The sequence below is a fragment of the Thalassophryne amazonica genome, chromosome 17 (genome assembly GCF_902500255.1).
Source record: "Thalassophryne amazonica chromosome 17, fThaAma1.1, whole genome shotgun sequence".
Lineage (NCBI taxonomy): Eukaryota > Metazoa > Chordata > Actinopteri > Batrachoidiformes > Batrachoididae > Thalassophryne > Thalassophryne amazonica.
Genome location: NC_047119.1, coordinates 41,952,020 through 41,971,744, shown reverse-complemented (window position 1 = coordinate 41,971,744; position 19,725 = coordinate 41,952,020). Strand labels below are relative to the sequence as shown.

The window sequence follows — 19,725 nt, the reverse complement described above, 5'->3', positions numbered from 1 at the left end:
AAAATCCACAATCCGGATCAGATCCGGATCAAACTTTGTCAGGCTATAGTGAGTGCCAGTGTGCACTTCACTTTCAAATACGAGAGTGATTGGGGCACGTTTGATTAAGATATAATGTAAAATATACATTAAATGGGGATTTCAATGTTAAATTTAAATGGCCACAAAATCTGTAATCCGGATCAGATCTGGTGTTGCAGACCGAACGGTCCCCCCCGCTAAAAATTGGTCCACCCTGCCCCCACTGCGCATGCGTCATTTCGGAGCACAGCGAAGCGACTTGTCTGAGACGGACTCTCTTCACCCAAAGCGATCAAAGGGAATAATGTGATTATTAACCATCAAATGACCTCTTAAATCATTCTAAAGTCAGTTTTAAGCAGAAACGAAGTGATAATTGGTGACGCTTTGAAATGATAGAGGCGCAGTGAACGCAGCAGGAGCAGCTCGTCATGGCTGCTTGTCATGGCTGCTGTGCTCTGATCGCTTCCTCCGTCTTTTATTATGAAATAATGCTGATTGTATGTTGAAATTATTGGAATTGGTAAAACAGCTACATTTTCATTTCTTCTTATGAGTTAGATAATGTATCTGTTAACTTATGTTTATTACAGATGTAACATCTCATCATAATTGTTCAGATGCACTGCGTGCAATGACACGCACTGACACGCTTTCGAATAAGTTACACAATGTTCACAACTAGTTCATGAAATTAAAGCGTGCCAGACGTTTTGAACAATTTGAATTTTTCTTTGCACACTGGAACACAGACATACACAGTTTACAACAGGTTTACTCACTGGCACCCCAGATTGTGTGCCAGTCGTGCAAGTGTCAAGGTGCCTTAAATCTCAGAAAATCACTGAGAATATCAGTACAATTTGACATCAGTCCAGCAGTACTCACTGAGTCCTGGACAGGAAATACAAGTCTTAAAGAGTCAATCTTCTATCAGCCAATCAGCCACAGCAACTATCTGTTCACAAATGTATCACTTCATTTTCTGCTCTTTTTCTGCTCCATGAATCTTAAAAGCTTAGAAATATATTTACAGATTAAACTCAGGAGCAGTTAATAAAAGTATTTCCCTTAATAAAAAGTAAATGTTAGTGTTTTCTTGGGCAAACCTTCCAAAACACTTCATAAAGTTTAACTTCAAACTCTGCCGTCGACGTCCAAAAAGACCAAACAATCTCCAAGTTCAACTGACAAACAGTTCCAACGCAGTCGTCATATCATTAAATCAAACTTGCTGTTCATTGTTAATATGGAAAAAAATTACAATAAAAAAATAAGTATATTAAAAAAATTTGTTTGCTCATAGTTTGTTTTTGGGGATACGTGCAGTAATCCATCAGGGAACATCAAGCATATAACCAATGAATTACTTTTTTATTTTCAGGAATCTGTCATTATAATTCAGTTGACGATGAAACTTTGTTTTCGGATCATCCAGGCAGCTTGTGAATGCATCACCAGGAAATAAATCAGGAAAACATGTTCCAGTTTTCACTGCTGGAAAACTGAAATTCCAAAAATAAATCTTAATAAACGCGTTGTTGACTATCCCAAAACCACTTCAAGTAAAGTTATCAGGGCTGCTAGAAAATTAAAAGCATTAGTTAAAGCTGTATGCCCATTCAAATTTCACAAAAGTAACAAAATTTAGTTTCTACTGAAATCCAAGCATGATAATCTCAGTTTATTTTTGTCACATGTTGCAAAATTACAGCAATGAAGACAGCATATTTTTCTTGGGGGGGGATTCCACAATGAATATTTATTTTCATTTTAATGATGTCTGCAGGAGGACATGCATGTGCTCATACCTGAGGTTTTGAGGTTTCCTTTGACCTCGCATGAAGGGTGTTCCCAGGGTGTGTACGCTAACATCTGTAAGTTGTTGTATAAATCACTTAGAGGTGTTATTTTGTTTCAAAAAATGGGTTTTCAGATTTAGAAGTGTTTATTTCTTGCCATGTTTTGCAAAATATATGAGAAACAGATTTTTACAGAAATAAGCCGGTGGCTTAGTTTATTTTGTTTGAGCAAGCATCCAGCTAACATCACTCTGCCATTCTCTACTTTGATTGGCTGTCGCCGTGTGCTTCCCAGCATCCTTCATGCAAGTTGGACAAAAGCCCCACATGACCTATGACATCACTACCAAATGTAGGACATGGTGTTTGATCAGTTAGGGGCAGAAATGATAAACTTTTTACAGTGTGAATTTTGATCATAAACAATATAATATTATGAATCCCTTATTTAAAGGCGAAGGAATAAAAGTTGAGTGCCAAGGACTCTGTGGGTTACTGGCTCAATTAAAGCCCAAGGCAAAATGGCCATTTTAGGCAGTAAATTGGCCGCCATTTCCAAATGAACAAAAAGAAAAGTTACTGGACAGTTTTTGATCAAATTGGGGCAAAACACCCAAAATGGCTATTTTCGGCATAAAATAAATGGCCACATTTCTAAATGAACAAATCTATGAATATGATTTTTAGATGGGAACAATGTCAATGACTCATATTACACACTTTCCAAGTTAGAAAAAAAGTTATCAGACAGTTTTTGACATATGGCAATACACGGACAACAACTATGCCGACGCCTACAACGGACGCCGCGCCATGACATAGGGTTAGTGGCCTGTTGGCCGGTAACCCAACAACAATTATAGTGATGCCAAAGAAAATAATTTTTATTACTTAATTCTTAAAACAACAACAAAAAAACAGTGGCATTACACCTTTAATTAATAATAAATAATTAATTAATAAAAGTACTAGTCTAAAATATGACAAATTCAAATACAGGTAATTTTCAGACTAAATTCAACCATAAATTCCAAGCAGGATGAGGCTATAATAAACATGTGTTCAAAACCAGAATGGACTCTGCTCCTACCATGAGGGAGTGTCTGTTGGTGGAGAGCAGTCCCGTCCCGTACCCGCTGCCCAAGGCACCTATGGCGCCGTTATGCGTGTGCGCCGCCCCGATAAGACTGTGCATGTCGCCATGCCCGCTGCTCATGCCCGTAGACTGACCCACTGCGTGGCTGCGCAGCACGTGGATAGCATCATCCAGACGTTCCAGGCGGTCCTCGATACGACTCTGCTGCAGAAACATAAACAAACACCACACCAAAGTTTGATTTTATTACAAGAAAAAAAACCTACAACAGAAAAATGAAAGAATAAAGAGCAGGTAAAACTAAACAGAGTTGTCTCTAAGTGTAAAGTACAAAGTTGAGAGTTTGTGTGATTTGAGTGACATGGCCGTTTAATGGTACAGGATATACATTGAGGCAGCCATCAAAGTCTAGCAGCAACAACTCATGAAAAGAATGAAGTAAAATTTTTTCAGTCGACTTCATTGAACTGCAGTGATGCTTTAAGCTCAACTCTGACTCATCATTGATCATGTGATTACAGCACGCTGTCTGCCGCACTGTGGTATAAGCAGTACTTCCTTAAGACTTGCCCCCGCTTCGTGAGACCTCCCCCAACATGAGAGTCAGACACAGTCAGGGAGCGAACAGAATGCAAACAATCATCCACTTCCTGTCACGCTGCGTGCACACAGTTTTGTGCAAGTCAACACTAAAGCAAAAACTGACTGGAAGGACCACAACAGTGAGGAAAGACTTACAGCCGGCACCACGACCTGACAGAATGCGGCAAGTCACAATCAGGACATATCTGAAAGCATTATGTGCTTCAAGTCCACACACATAGAGGGTGACAACACGCAGTTCATGAATTCATTGGAAAAGATGATACTCCAAACTTCAAAAACACCATAACCAGGATTTCTCGAATAAGGCAAATTTAGCACAAACTAGAAGCACTCAGAGAGTGCAAACCTCCGCCAAGACCATGGGGTCACTGACGCCATAACATCTACATGCTGTGGAATCACTGAACCTAAAAAAGTCTAACAATGATGTTTGCTCAGTAGTAAAAAAAGTTTCATCTGCTGTGACTGGATAGCATGTATCCTTAGCGCTTGGCATCACCGTTTATTGCAACTTGCACCTTTCCCAGAAGCTACTGTCATCTGAGCACTGATATTGATATTGCATGTGCTTATAGACAAAAACAAATAAGAGACAAAATTCAATTTATTATTCAACTAAACTGCAAATATATGATTTTTTTTAACATTTATGAAACACTTCTCTAAATAAGGCCATAGGGTCACTGACCCTAAAGAGATTCCCTCCTTGGCACAGTGATCTATTTCTTTTTGTCTCTTTCTCTAAAATTGTATATAATAATCATTAGATTATTAATATATAAACAAAAATAAATTTAAGAAATATTACAATTTGAAAACAAATGCAACCGAACGTGATGACAGCTGCAACTGCTTAATGCTAACTTTTAACATTGAAAATGCCATAGACATGCTAACGCGTTAGCATCGGGATCCGGATTGTGATCCAGATCACCACTAAAATTTAATCACTTGTTCCTCTTGTCATTTCCAACCAATCCACAAAATTTCATCAAAATCCGTTCAAAACCTTTTCAGTAATCCTGCTGAAAACAGACAAACAAACAAACGAGACTGAAAACATAACCTCCTTGGCGGAGGTAACAATTTCCGTTGTTACACACGACAGGAATTAATTTTCTCATATATGGGTGCGTTAATCCTTTCTTCTTCTTTCATACACTACTTAAATGGAACTTGTAGCAAGCAAAAGTTGTTGTTTCTGAAGAAGCTGTTTTCTTCAAACAAATTATTACTGTAAATTATTCACATCTCATGTGTTTATCATTATTAACAACATTATCAGTGGGTTGTCAACTTCATCTTGACTTTCATGACACAACTGTAGACTTAAAAAATCCTGTAACAACAGAGGGTATGAACATTTTTATACCTCAGCCAGATGTGGTTCCACGGGTTTACTAGTGGATCCAGTACCCCCGGATCCATTGTAATGGATCCACATTGTGCCGAACTACTTTCCTTTGGCCACCTTTGTTGACGGAAGGACAATACTTCCACACAACATGGATCCCCATTCTTGTTTAACATATTTTTGAAAAAATACAGTAACCGGCTGAGGTATAAAAACAAAACAACCCCCCAATGTGGGGAGCAATATGAGCGGATCGCCTCCAGCTCAGGTGATCCTCTGCCATCCCCAACGCACTGGATGTGCTCACATTGCTCTCCAGACTCAGAGTGTTTTGTTTTAACACAGTCTTAATGAGCTGGTAAACAAAATATTCTTATGTGTAAACAAGCTGTAATTTTATGAAATTATTTAACTTTATAGTTGTGACATCACAATATCTGTCTATGAGAGTTATAGCTCTGCCCCTTTAGTCCAATTTTCTAACCCCAAATGTGAGTTCAGCTTCAGTCAAAGTTTACGTACCAGAGAGTGCAGCGGTGCATCGTAGTTAGGCGACGATGCTCCCTGTCCACCGTTCCTCGACCAAACAGCCGAGCTAGCAGCTAGGAGGAGGAGACAAGGACACATCATTAGGAGATGATATGAGTGTTATAGGACTGAGTGGACAAGGAGACTAAGGTAGGAGAGTCAAGAGGTGATAACACAAGGAGGAAAGAAGGTAAAATAGGTGGAAAGGATGAATCAAAAGGAGCTATGAAACAAGTAAGTGGCAGCAGAAAATTGGAGACAGTGACAGGTAGTAGCAAGGATATACACAAAATAAAATAGAAAATAAATAATTTGTTTAGATTTTAAACTACATGTATGAGCTGTGACTGGTAACATGTTGAGGGTATAGGCAGAGCTCAAAGCATGCTGGGAAAACGCCGTCTGCTGAGGCGCTACACAGGATATGTGTGCATATAAAAATGGATGAATGCTGTCAGGTTAAAAAAAAAGAAGGTCCTCAATACAAATGATGAAAACAAGAAAGAAATCCACTCATGACCACTTAGATATAATGCAGGAGACGAAGCAGAAAAGACAAAAACAAACAACTCGTATGTCTCTAATGTCAGACCTTTGTCACGCTGATTAGCGTGAGACAGAATAAACAAAGATTTGTCTCTTTTCTCCTCTAGATGAGGGCCAATAGAGGGCAAGTGTCACGAGTGGATTAACATCACCGTGTGGCTCAGAGTGCACGGAGTGCTTTTAAAGTGTACATTTTTAAAACTCCGAACTCCACATACACAATGACCACCTTAAGTATGTTGGAAATTAAATCTCACACATTAAACACACTTTTGAATCCTATTTAAACCAGTTTCACACTGGATTAGGGCTGTCTCAAACCAGTTTCAAAACAAGTTTCAAAGCACATGACATTAGTTTATTCTTTTGTGTGGAACATTATCAAACGCCATCGTCACCAATATCATCATGAAAACAATCACAAACTATCCAACAAATGCTTTCCAAATTGTTTGTGAGCTAAATTACAATGAAATTAGTTCATTACAAGATCACATGACCTCTGCTGTGGAGTTAATCTTCACAATGTAATCCTAGCATTGACATCATTACTAGTTAAAATTCATGAATCTGTAATAGTGAAATTCTTCTGCAGCTATTAGTAGAGTACAACCAATATATCTCTTGGCCATTTACAATGCTGTCAAGCATGGCTGGGATCCCCATTACCCCTTTGTCACATTAGCTACAAGAAAGACGCAAAGCCACCAGCTGCCTTTCATTTTCAATCAGACAGGATGTTTTAAAAAGAAGACAAGTGGTCGCTGTGCCACCAGTTAGGTGGGGACAAAATAGACCAGATGTACATTTCATGCAAATGCTGAGTGATGCGAGATGGCAACTGCCAACCCAAGTCAAAGCAGTGTGACATATGTTGATTGGTTGTTGGTTATATTTCTAGTTATTTATAATAAAATTCATGATTAAACTGTTAAACATCAAATCTCAATAAAATTTCTTTGGCATAAGGGTTTGATTGTGAAATGTTAGGAATCACTGACATTGTTTATGTATACAGTGGGTATACAGTGCTGCTGACATGAACTTTTCACTAGATGTTAGTAACAACCCAAGTAATCCACACATACAAAGAAATCAAACCATAGATGTCCATCAATTAAGTTATATGTAATAACATGAAATGACACAGCAAAAAAGTATTGAACACCTGAAGAAAGGGCAGTGCAAAAATTCACGGAAAGCCAAGACACCAGCTGAAATCTATCAGTAATTAGAAAGCAATCCTGGCCTTTGTCATTGCAAATTAATAGTAGCTGGTTCACTCCCAACTGATGGCCTATAAAAAGGTGTCTCATTATCAAGGTGTCACACAAAAACATCTCATGATGGGAAAAAGCAAAGAGCTCTCTCAAGATACTTGCAACCTTACTGTTGCAAAACATACTGATGGCATTGGTTACAGAAGGATTTCCAAACTTCTGAATGTTTCAGTGAGCACTGTTGGGGCAATAATCTGAAGGATTCAAGGATTCAAAAGAATTTTATTGTCATATGCACAAAGGAACATGTTCCCTGCACAATGAAATGTGTTTACTGCATTTAACCCATCCTAGTGGAAAAAAAAGTGGAAAAAACATCATTTCACCATAAACCGGCCACAACCAGGTGCTCATCACAAGGAGTGAACACACTCATGTAACCATAAAGAAGAAACATAAAATGCAGATTTAGCAGTGTAGCATTTGCATGGAGACAATTTGAAGTAAATTCTTCCCAAAGACAGATCTACAGAAAGACCCACAGAGACACCTGGTCCAGGAACAGGAATTCATTGCAGATCCATGGACATTCACATTTGTACAAGACTGAAGTTCTTCTTCAATTCCAATGATTTGTGAGAGACCCATCAGGATCTAGTTACATTAATATAACTAGATTCTGGCCAATCATCAAGTGTGACATCATCTCAAATGGCCACGATTGGCTGAAACCCAATTACACTATCCACAGACCTGCAGGGGGAATATCAGGACTGAAGCAGCTACCAAAATAATGGACAACAGTTTTTCTATTGGTTTTCTAAGAACTCAGACGAAATCGCAGCACTAATTAAAATCAGCTGTTAATTTTTCTTTCATTCACTGACTGTCAGTCATCCAGACTGGAAAAATAGAGAAATTTACCACTATAGTAACTGGACTTCTTTTATCTTAAAAATGTTTCGCTGCTCATCCAACAGACTTCAGTTCTTTCCGAATTTCATCCTGTAGATTTCATTGTGTTCTCCTCATGCCTCCTTCCTCATATTTCTTTTTATCTCCTCTGTTCCTAATCTCTTGTATCTCTGATCTCATTAGCGCATGTTCTTTTTACCATTTTGTTTTGTCTTTTCCCTCTTTCTCTTTATTCATATTACATGCTCATTTCCATATGCTAATTAATGAATAATCACCTGGGAACATTCATGTGCAAATACAAATATACGTATTAAACGGCAGCGTAAATTATTCTGAGTCCGACACTGTAAAACAGCCTGGTGGAATTAGCCCTGAATATCAATTAGTGTGTCGTTTCCTTTAATAAGCTTCATTTGTAATTTGTAAAAAGTGGAGTAACTCTGACACAATGATAAACACCAATTATGGTGGAGCAGGCGATATCCCAGCGAGGAGGAGGAAGGAGGAGGCGGCGGCTTGTAGTGGCGGAGCTGTGAGGTCTGTGAGCGATTTGTCGAAGTGGTGCTCGTAATTAAAGCTATCAGTCACGAGGCGCCGAGCACAAATATCCAGCGCTGTTTGCGGCAGCAACAATTAGCGACGAAAATGACATAACTATTATTAGGAAAAGTCATTTTTCACTTTAAGGAGCAGAGAAAGAGACAGGAGGCGCACAAGGAGGAGACACATTAATGTCTTATTTTACACTCATGCACCAGTACTCTTACTCAAATACTATGGTATCACGATGGTATGGTATACTTTACGTGTACACTTTAGTCACTTTATCAAATAATAATAATTATATTTAAATTGCACTAATTTACAGACCTGCTTATGGACCATAAAACAAATTAAAAACTTCAATGTAAATAAATAAATAAATAATTAGAGTTCATTACATTGGACAGGGCCACGCCCCCGACACATCACAATGTTTGCTGTCGCTAGTTTGATGAGCACAATGCAGCATCCACAGTTTTTTCATGATGCTTCCTCTTGTGATTATTATTTTAACCTGTTCTACATACAGATAATATACTATTATAAAGTGATGTTAAACATTTTTAAATTCAAAAGGTCATGTGACTACCTGTGAGGGAGGGCGGCGAGCCGACAGGAGTGGAGGGATTGGACGAGAAGCTGTTGTTTGTGTGGTCTGGAGAGTAGATCTGAAAAACAACCAAACAACCACCAGACATGAGATTAAATCCTTAAAATCAGAAAGAGACTCAAATTAAGATAAGCGCAGAGGCCGCACTAACCCACGGCGCCCTGGGCAAACAGCAATAAGCACACCATTGACAAATGACGCTTTTCTGTAGAAGGCAGAAAATCGTACACAACGTACAGCTCAGTGATTTCAACTATAACACCAATAGGCTTCTTGGGGTCATCATGCCTAACTCGCATACCAAGTGTGGTAACAATCAGGCGCTTAAATTAGAAGTTATCATGCTCACAAGATTTCTTTTCTTTTTTTTCTAAACAAAGTACATACCAGTGACCTTGACCTTTTGACCCGAAACCAATAGGCTTCTTGGGATCACCATGGTTAATACACACAGCAAATTCGATAATAATCAAGCACATAGTGACAGTTAGCCTGCTGGCTGCAAGTTAGTTAGAAAAGAAGCTTACTTTACTCTGAAGAAGTCAGTTGATAAGATTTAAAACATCACGACGATCACATTAACCAGAGATTTTTTAAAATTTGAATAAAGAATCTTCATCAGCATATCTGTTGCACTGAAGCTACTGTAGAAAAAAACAACCCTGGAAATCATAATAAATAAATAAATTAATCAATATAAAAAATCAAGATTAAATGACTCAGTCTGGGATCAGGAGTTAAAAACTGGAGACTACAATTTGTACTTACAGATGCGAGTGCTTTTCCTAAGGCATCTCCGGTCTGAGAGCTGCTGGCTGCTCCACTCTGTGCTCGGTTAGCTTAAACACAGACACAAACAAACAAATAAACAAACAAACAAACAAAAAAATGGAGTCAAGGAGTAACAATGCAGCAAGTACAGGAACTCATTACATAAACAAGAAAGCCGAGATTTGTGATGTCCGCCAAGGATTGACGAGGACTCAGACTAACAGATATGTGATTCACACCATGACCTGGACTTTACCTGTATCCGGATTCCACAAGACAATGCAATAACTGCATACTGATCCAGAATGGTCTGACACTCACCTTTGAGCTGTCAGTGTGTGTGTATAAATGGGTCAGGATCAGACTTTGGGTCTGATCCTGGAGTGCTCAGACCGAAAGTTGGGGCACCCACCCATCCAGGACTGTAATCTTGGATCTTGTAGAGAGCAGCTGCTGCAATGTGGATCTTTCCAAACCCTCTGATCACCTTGTGTTATTGATCACCCTTGAGAGAAATGATGGTCCAAACGTCCATCTCGAGTTTGGAGCTGGATGCAGCTGTGCAGTGTGCACTATCCAGTGGTGGTCCTACTGTGTTTCTTCAGTAGGATAAGGATCTGAACAACTTTTCCCCCATCTCATTCTTGAGACAGAGTGCCCTACCGTGGAAGGCAGGAACAGAGTTATTCCCACAAAGTGCAGAGCACTTTGTTTTGGTCTGGGAACACCCCCCAGTGTCATGCCTGGCTGTATCCACCACACTATGGAGCCACCCTGGGTCCTGGAAGGCAGCCAGCCAGGCAGACAACTGGTAGATTGCCTCCTTTCTGAAGTAACTATCTACCCCCCGCCGCCAGGTGAAACGTGGGTGTGTCCTTGATCAGGTGAAACGTAGGTGTGAAGGTGCTTGACCTTCTCCAGTTGTTGGTGTCCTCAACACTGAGTCACCTACATGCTGGATCATGTCCAGAGACACACACTGCATGGACAAAATGTGGTAGCTGATGTTCCCTCACAGTGTCCGTGACTCTCCTCATCCAAGTCTCACTAAGTTACGGTTCAACTGACACAAAGTTATTCCAGCGGGAACCAAGGATCCTTCACAGAGACCTGGTACCAAAGACATCCAGTCCTCGCTTTAGGTCACTGGTTAGAGTCCAAGTCTGAAAACCAGACATTAAGATGTGGATGTAAACATGGAGACGTTTAAATGTGGATATCCTGGATATAAAATGTGCACGTGTCTGCTGGACCCGGAAAAACATCGTAATCTGTTTCACACAGTCCAAGAGGAAGGATATGACCTCACAGGGCCAGATGATGCCTCACGCACACACACACACACACACACTGAAGTGTTCACAGCTCGTCTCTCCGGAAAGTACATCCCAGATGGAAAGTTAACGCTTGTGCGCACACACACACACACACACACACACACACACACACACACACACACACACACACACACACACACACACACACGCAGCAAAACATCTTTTCAAGGCAATGAATCCACAAATCCATTAGAGAGATTTTTGGGGGGGAGGGGGTGCAGAAAGAGAGAGAGAGACTGAGAGAGAGAGAGAGAGAGATAGACTGAGAGAGAGAGACACAGAGAGAGAGAGAGAGAGAGAGACACAGAGAGAGACACACAGAGAGAGAGAGAGTAGCATCTGTTTTGGGGTTAGAGCTTCATGTGTCATGCCATGCCGCTGGTCTCGTAAACCATCCACAGGATTACTGTTATATACACACATCAGGATGCGATGTATAATTTAAAACACATGCTGGAGAAAATGTACTTCATTAAATATCACTCGAGCCAAAAATGTGTTTTTCTTCTGGTTTTATCTTCAGGCAACTTTAATTTGCACGTTTGTCCACAGTTTGTCACTGAAAGATTTTTTTCTTCCACAATCCTCTCTGGAAGTTTTTTTTAACTTGCCTGAAATCTGAGGTTTAATTTACTACATCACAAATTCAACAGAGCAATCAATGAAGGCGGTGTTTTGATGACTGCTTCATTTGTCCTTGTGTTTTTCATTCAGGTCATTTTAAGACGTTTAATGAACAACTTTAATGAAAAATAATATTTGGCAACATAGTGACTCATTCTAAATACCACCATGGTTACTTTATTGTTATTATGTAAGTAATTATCATGTTATATTTATTAAAATCACTAACTGGCCAGCCCCCAAAATCTGCATTTGAAAGTTTACCAAAACCGAACTGGATACAAAATATTTGCACAGATTATTCCAGTGAATATTTTGCCTCCTTGGACAAAATCAAACAAATCTGTGAAATCATTGTGAATAACAGTCAAGTGAAATCTGCCCCAAATATTTCTGTGTGACATTACTGTGAACAGCGCCTTAAAAACACTGAAATTTCATTGCAACGCTCATGTATAAGTTGTTAACGTGTAAATTTAAATTTACTCTGAACTTCTCATGTAAGTTCTTAGTATCTTTTACAAATTACTTATTACACGTTTCCATGAGGCAGTGACATCACTGTTCTCTCATTGGCTGCTGTTACTGACAGCCAATCGGTGGCCCGTAAAACACACAACCTGTGTTAGCATTCTAACAAACATCAACAAACAAGGACATGTTTTGTGTTGCACTTTGGCTGTTGAAAAAGTAACAAAACAACAAATGTTAGCGATGTACATTTCAGCTCGGGAAGCAGACTAGCCGCTAACACCAGTAAGCAAGCTTGCTAGCTAGCATGCTAGCTGCTGTGCTAATGTCATTTGAAACCACCTTCAGTACATTATTACTTTACCACACAGACCCACACACAGGCTTCTTACCCATAACACTGTCTGTGCCGTTTGTGGGTGCAGTACAAGAGGCGGTGCTGTAGTGACTAGCCCCTCCCCCAGCTCCTCCCCCTCTGTGGAAGCTGGACATGGGTGGAAGGCTGGAGCTAATATCTGCAGACGAGTGCGATGGGTAACTCTACGGAGAGACGGATACTGTGAGACAAAAGAAAGCAACAGTACAAACAGCATTTATGTTTGTATTGTTTTTTTTATCTTCAGAGTCGTCTTGGTGGCTTTGCTCACTTGCCTCCTTCACGTACAGTCATTCTGAAGATGTCGTTTTGTTGTCCACATTTTAATTTGATATCATAAAAAAATGAAAACATATAAATCCCGTACTGATGAGAAATTAATTATGATTATTATATTTTTGTTTTTGTTGTTATGATTATCATTAATAATGATGCTATAATCCAAATCTGGGTGATCTTTCCTTAGCAGCAAAATTTCTACAGCAAAATTCACTTTTCCTAATTTACTTCATGATCTGAATTATGTGTGTTTTGATTTTTTGCTCAAAAATTGAGGGAAGTGAGAAACTATTAGAATTTAAGTATTTAACTCTAAGTCTGGGATGTGACAGATAAATACGATCAGCATCAGTGACTATCAGCTCAACTCACCAATCTGTCATGTGGGTGAATTCCGCAGTAGGAGGAGCTCTGGGAGGGGCCATGTGCTGAGTTCCCGCCCCCCAGCATGCTGCCATGGTAACCCTGCTGGCTCATACTGCTACTACTGCTGCTCCAGGGGTCACTGCTGTGGTGACCATCTGAGAGAGAGAGAGAGAGAGAGAGAGAATTTTGGAGGTGTGTACACATTCAGAGATTATAGCTAAATAATGAGGACGACATCAGTCACCTTCTTAAAAGACCTTTGAGGAACAAATAAACATAAAATCAACATAATACCTGCTCGTTAATCATCCTTTAAACATTTCACTTGCTCCACGTGGTGCAGTACACAAGGAAATATGGATGTTAGTTAGATTTATACATCACCTAATGACATCAGAAGGGTTGCACTCATACAGGCAACAGCATCAGTACCAATAACAGCATCAGTATCACTGCTGATACAGATAACACCATCAGTACCAATAACAGCATCAGTATCACTGCTGATACAGATAACAGCATCAGTACCAATAACAGCATCAGTATCACTGCTGATACAGATAACAGCATCAGTACCAATAACAGCATCACTTCCAATAACAGCATCAGTATCACTGCTGATACAGATAACAGCATCAGTACCAATAACAGCATCAGTATCACTGCTGATACAGATAACAGCATCAGTACCAATAACAGCATCACTATCACTGCTGATACAGATAACAGCATCAGTACCAATAACACAATCAGTACCAATAACAGCATCAGTATCACTGCTGATACAGATAACAGCATCAGTACCAATAACAGCATCAGTATCACTGCTGATACAGATAACAGCATCAGTACCAATAACAGCATCACTTCCAATAACAGCATCAGTATCACTGCTGATACAGATAACAGCATCAGTACCAATAACAGCATCAGTATCACTGTTGATACAGATAACAGCATCAGTACCAATAACAGCATCACTATCACTGCTGATACAGATAACAGCATCAGTACCAATAACACAATCAGTACCAATAACACCATCAATGTCACTGCTGATCCAGATAATAGCATTAGTACCAATAACACCATTAGTGCCAATAACAGTATCACTTCTAATTACAGCATCAGTATCACTGCTGATACAGATAATAGCATCAGTACCAATAACAGCATCACTGCCAATAACAGCATCAGTATCACTGCTGATACAGATAACAGCATCAGTACCAATAACAGCATCACTTCCAATAACAGCATCAGTATCACTGCTGATACAGATAACAGCATCAGTACCAATAACAACATCACTATCACTGCTGATACAGATAACAGCATCAGTACCAATAACAGCATCACTATCACTGCTGATACAGATAACAGCATCAGTACCAATAACACAATCAGTACCAATAACACCATCAATGTCACTGCTGATCCAGATAATAGCATTAGTACCAATAACACCATTAGTGCCAATAACAGTATCACTTCTAATTACAGCATCAGTATCACTGCTGATACAGATAATAGCATCAGTACCAATAACAGCATCACTGCCAATAACAGCATCAGTATCACTGCTGATACAGATAACAGCATCACTTCCAATAACAGCATCAGTATCACTGCTGATACAGATAACAGCATCAGTACCAATAACAGCATCAGTATCACTGCTGATACAGATAACAGCATCAGTACCAATAACAGCATCACTATCACTGCTGATACAGATAACAGCATCAGTACCAATAACACAATCAGTACCAATAACACCATCAATGTCACTGCTGATCCAGATAATAGCATTAGTACCAATAACACCATTAGTGCCAATAACAGTATCACTTCTAATTACAGCATCAGTATCACTGCTGATACATATAATAGCATCAGTACCAATAACAGCATCACTGCCAATAACAGCATCAGTATCACTGCTGATACAGATAACACCATCAGTACCAATAAGAGCATCACTTCCAATAACACCATTAGTACCAATAACAGTATCACTTCCAACAACAGCATCAGTATCACTGCTGATACAGATAACAGCATCAGTACCAATAACTGCATCAAGTCTAATAACAGCATCACCATCCCTGCTGATATACATAACAGCATCAGTACCAATAACACAATCAGTACCACTAACAGCATTACTTCCAATAACAGCACCAGTATCCATGTCAATAATGATAATATCTTCATTACCAGTATTGTGACCAAAAATAGTCTCTGACAACATCAGTGCTGATACAGATAATAGCATCAGTGCCAATTCCTACATTAATAAAAGGACACACTGAAAAAATTGTGCGAAGCTGATACTAATATGCACAGACTTTCTGAATCAGCTCAACAATAAATTTGATAGGTAGCACTAATCTTTATCCTAACATTGTTAAACTAAAATGTCCTATTCGTATGCTTATTCAAGATGTTATCTTGAAATCGTGCGTGTTCCACATACATGACATGTGAAAAAGCTAAACAAATGGCAATAGACAACTGACAGGGACATCTGCTAAGTTATATGCTAATTAGCACCTAATGCACACTCCTTTGGCACTGCCATAACACAAAGGCTGAAAGAAATGGTAACATAGAACAAAACAGCTAACCTAGCACAAAAACTGAAAAGGAGGGAGGAAATTGTTAGCCTAGCATAGCACAAAAACTGTAAAAATCAGAAAACCCTAGGCTAGTCTTTGTCTACCAAAAGTTAAAAAATACAACACATTTTAGAAACATAATTTTGCTTTTGTGCAGGTAGAGAATTAGAAATGCAAATAGACATGGTTTTTAAAGTTACTGTCACAGCCAATAAAAATAATAATGTGCATCAACTGCATGCAACCTCCCCAAAATCCTGAAGAATACCAAATTCAAAAATTCAAATGGTCAATTCATCTTTAACAGGGCACCATTCTACTACGAGCACCCATGATCCAAAAAGTGTAAAAACAGGATGAAATGGCTTAATCTGGTATTCTGCCGAGATGAGCTGCCCTGTCAAACTGATCTTTTCAATTTTAAAAAGTAAAGACTTGCATGTACACACACTGTCTTTAAAGCCGAATATTGTCATTAGATGACGGGGAGCTCATCACGATAGGGAAATGCGCATGCGCAGTTGCGCAGTGGAGATCCTCTCAACAAGTAGATCATCTCTGCAGACCTGGCAACCTGCCCAAAAAGCTGCACCCTCAGCCAGAACAACAACAAGCGCTTCTTTGGCTTCATATTTTTGCCCCAGATGGAGCACAATCAAACAAGTTGCAAGCTGTAGTCGTTACAAATACCCCCTTTAAGGAAGTTCAAACATGACTGAAGCCATTAAGACTACGAATTGGATCCCGATTTCAAATCTGGTGCCAATGATGGCCTTAACATAACCAAATTTGTTCGACTGACAAAGATGGTTCAAGAAGTTACTGTGATGCTTCAAAATGTGCCCTGATATGCTACTCCAGAATAAACCAAAAGGAACGGTGCTCTGTGGAATATCCCCATAAGATAATTTTATATTTAGCATTATTATTCACATTCTTGCCATGCTGACTAGCTAGTTTGGTGAGACACTAGGCTGTTAACTAGCATACAAGCAAGTTCAATTACAATCCGGATAATACGTCACATGCATTTGTACTGTTCTGTCGTGTTTTTTTTTTTTAAAATACTCTCACGGGGAAACTGACTAGTTACTCAGATTACAATACAAAGATTTTTTTTACATTTTACTGCCCCCTACTAGGTGCCCTTCCAACAAATGAATAAAAACACTGACGGTGGTGACAATGAGTTTGTCATTTTCATAAATCATGCTGAATTAAAGAACGCAAAGCTTGATTTCAGGCAATAATTCAAGCATTTCTTTGCTCAACCCTGCTTCAGCTCAGCATTTTTTAAACTTCTTCTTTTTGTTATCATTATTGTTATTGTTGTTATAGAATGCAGCATCTGGAATGTTCTGCTAGATTAGAGAAAACAGTTTCGCTGGTGCTCAGAGAGGTGACAGATGAGGGGTGCGGCACTGGGACAGGTGTGTCATTACCTGGCATAAAGAACGAGCTGGGGAAGCCGGCGCTGGGCGGTTTAGATGAAGGATAACCCGGTGAGTCCCGGTTATAGTCGGCGGTACTGGCAGACGGCGCGTACACCTGCAGCACAAAAACACATTCATGTTCAAACACAAGTAGCCAAAAACTCCCGACATTTACACACCTGCTGTTACTTAATTGGACGAACACAACACTTCGGTCATGATTTCAATTTTCACACCAGAAAAACACAAGGACTGTTCATTAAACTCAGTCAAGCCTCTAAGTTACAGCTCACTAAAACTCAGTTCTGAATAAAGTTGAACAGCTGTAGAATCACACATTTTGATTTTGAAAACCACAATTTACAGACTTAAATCTATTTATAAAAGTTTATATATTTTAAACCCTTTTAAAAGAATCACAGGAAATACAAAATTACTTTTGCAGCTGTTTCTAAAGAAATAAATAAGGTTGTTTAAAACAAACAGTTTAAGTGTAAAAAAGTACTATTTCAGTTTTTAAAAAATCACTTTAAATTCATGTTAAATATTTTAGATATTTTCTTATTCTGTAAAAAACAAAACACAAACAAAGAGTGCCACGTGGTATAAAACCCATGGCACTTGAATTAAATAGCTATGCATTACCTTGAAAACTAAGTCAAAATCATGTGCACACCAACACGTGCACAACTACAGTGTTTACTGATTATTTATGTAAGATGTAAATCAAATTCAAAGGTGGTATAAACCCAACATATGGCAGCTATGTAAAGACATGTTTAAAAAAATGGAGAATTTTTTAAATAAAGTATATTTCACAAAATGAAGTCTATTTTGCAGCTTTTTTTATACATATAAATGTTTTATTCAGGAAAGTGTATCTTTAAATTTAGTTTTTAAAAGTTAAAGTCTTATGTCATTACTTAAAATACTTTAGGTTTACTTTGCATGAAGAAATTATTTTAACTTTGTCTACTTATTAAAATAATAACCACTTTCTTCTGACATTAATTTGATCATTTTAAGATTGCTTTTTAAAAAATATAAATTCAACATGAAAATGATCATATTCCTTTCATTTGTAAAAAAAAATGTTTCAAATGATCAGAAGTGATATTTGAGAATATGTTTATGGAGTGATAACTATTTGACTGCTTGATGTTCAATGTTTCAGTAATAGGCACAACTGAACCAGTGTGGGTGCGTGCACGTGTGCGTGTGCGTGCATAGCGTGCAAACAAGGAGTCGTGACACGATCTTGTGCTAGATGATGTAAACCCAGAAACAGCTGTTTGAAACTCATCGCTTTCTCTCTACTGATTCACATTCAAAGGAAGGAGCGGCTCCAAAGCTCCGCCCCCATCACTTTCAAACAAAAACATGCACAACTCAGCTAACTTCAGAGAATGCAGATAAAACACAGATGTGACAAAAAAAAAAAGAAACAAGGAAGATAGGAAACATAAATAATTTTAGAAACAGGCATTTATTTAACAAAAAAAAAAAGAGAAATTATTAAAAACAGAAATCAGCCTAAAACAGTGTCTAACCAGTTCTGATCCTGTGATACTGATACTATCAGTTAAAAATTGTGTGGCAAAAAAGTGAACACTTTTCCTCCTGATTTACTGAATTATTGTGATTTGTGTGCACACGATTGGATCTTGCATGCAGCAGAAACAAACTGTGCATTCAAAGCAGGAACTGATCTCACTAATAAACTGCATGATTTGTATCAAGTCTGCACAATGTAAGATGTGTGCACAAGACGCCTTCACTGCTTCTGTCCACGCTGCTGCTATCCACGCTGTGTGCACAAGCTCGGACGTCTCTACAAGATACTATCATGCATGTACAATATACATTAATCATACAAAATGTACAAGGTAATGCAGCACACGACACGGCACGTGACCTAAGAGTGTTCATATGTGATAACTTGTCTGTGTGACATCCATCTCTTGTGCACATCATCAGGTTCTTACGTGCAGAAGAAAAACTACTGCATCATTTACACACAGTTGCATTGCATACAACCTCTGTGTATAAAATATATTACGGATCATATAGAGCTATAGTTCTCAAACCAGTGGTACGTGAGCTCCCTCTGGTGGTAGGCCGAGTCACCGCGATTTAATTTTTTTCTAAAAAACAAACAACAACAACAAAAAACAAAACAAAACACAAAGATACAAAAACTTAC

The 19,725-nt window shown here is 38.8% G+C and overlaps 1 protein-coding gene across 6 annotated transcripts in view; it reads right to left on the bottom strand.

Annotated features, from left to right (window-relative positions):
* Positions 1 to 19,725, bottom strand: part of LOC117529754 (transcription factor 4-like) — a 236,245-nt gene that overhangs the window by 20,951 nt on the left and 195,569 nt on the right. For 5 of the 6 annotated variants that reach the window (XM_034192606.1, XM_034192604.1, XM_034192607.1 and 2 more), the window contains 7 exons: positions 17,532 to 17,637; positions 13,475 to 13,623; positions 12,840 to 12,987; positions 10,013 to 10,083; positions 9,224 to 9,302; positions 5,402 to 5,481; positions 2,914 to 3,123 (listed from right to left, as the gene is read on the bottom strand). In XM_034192606.1, the coding sequence (XP_034048497.1) occupies positions 2,914 to 3,123; positions 5,402 to 5,481; positions 9,224 to 9,302; positions 10,013 to 10,083; positions 12,840 to 12,987; positions 13,475 to 13,623; positions 17,532 to 17,637 (843 nt within the window). The remainder of the gene's footprint in view (positions 1 to 2,913; positions 3,124 to 5,401; positions 5,482 to 9,223; positions 9,303 to 10,012; positions 10,084 to 12,839; positions 12,988 to 13,474; positions 13,624 to 17,531; positions 17,638 to 19,725) is intronic. The other variant, XM_034192605.1, reaches the window with a different exon arrangement.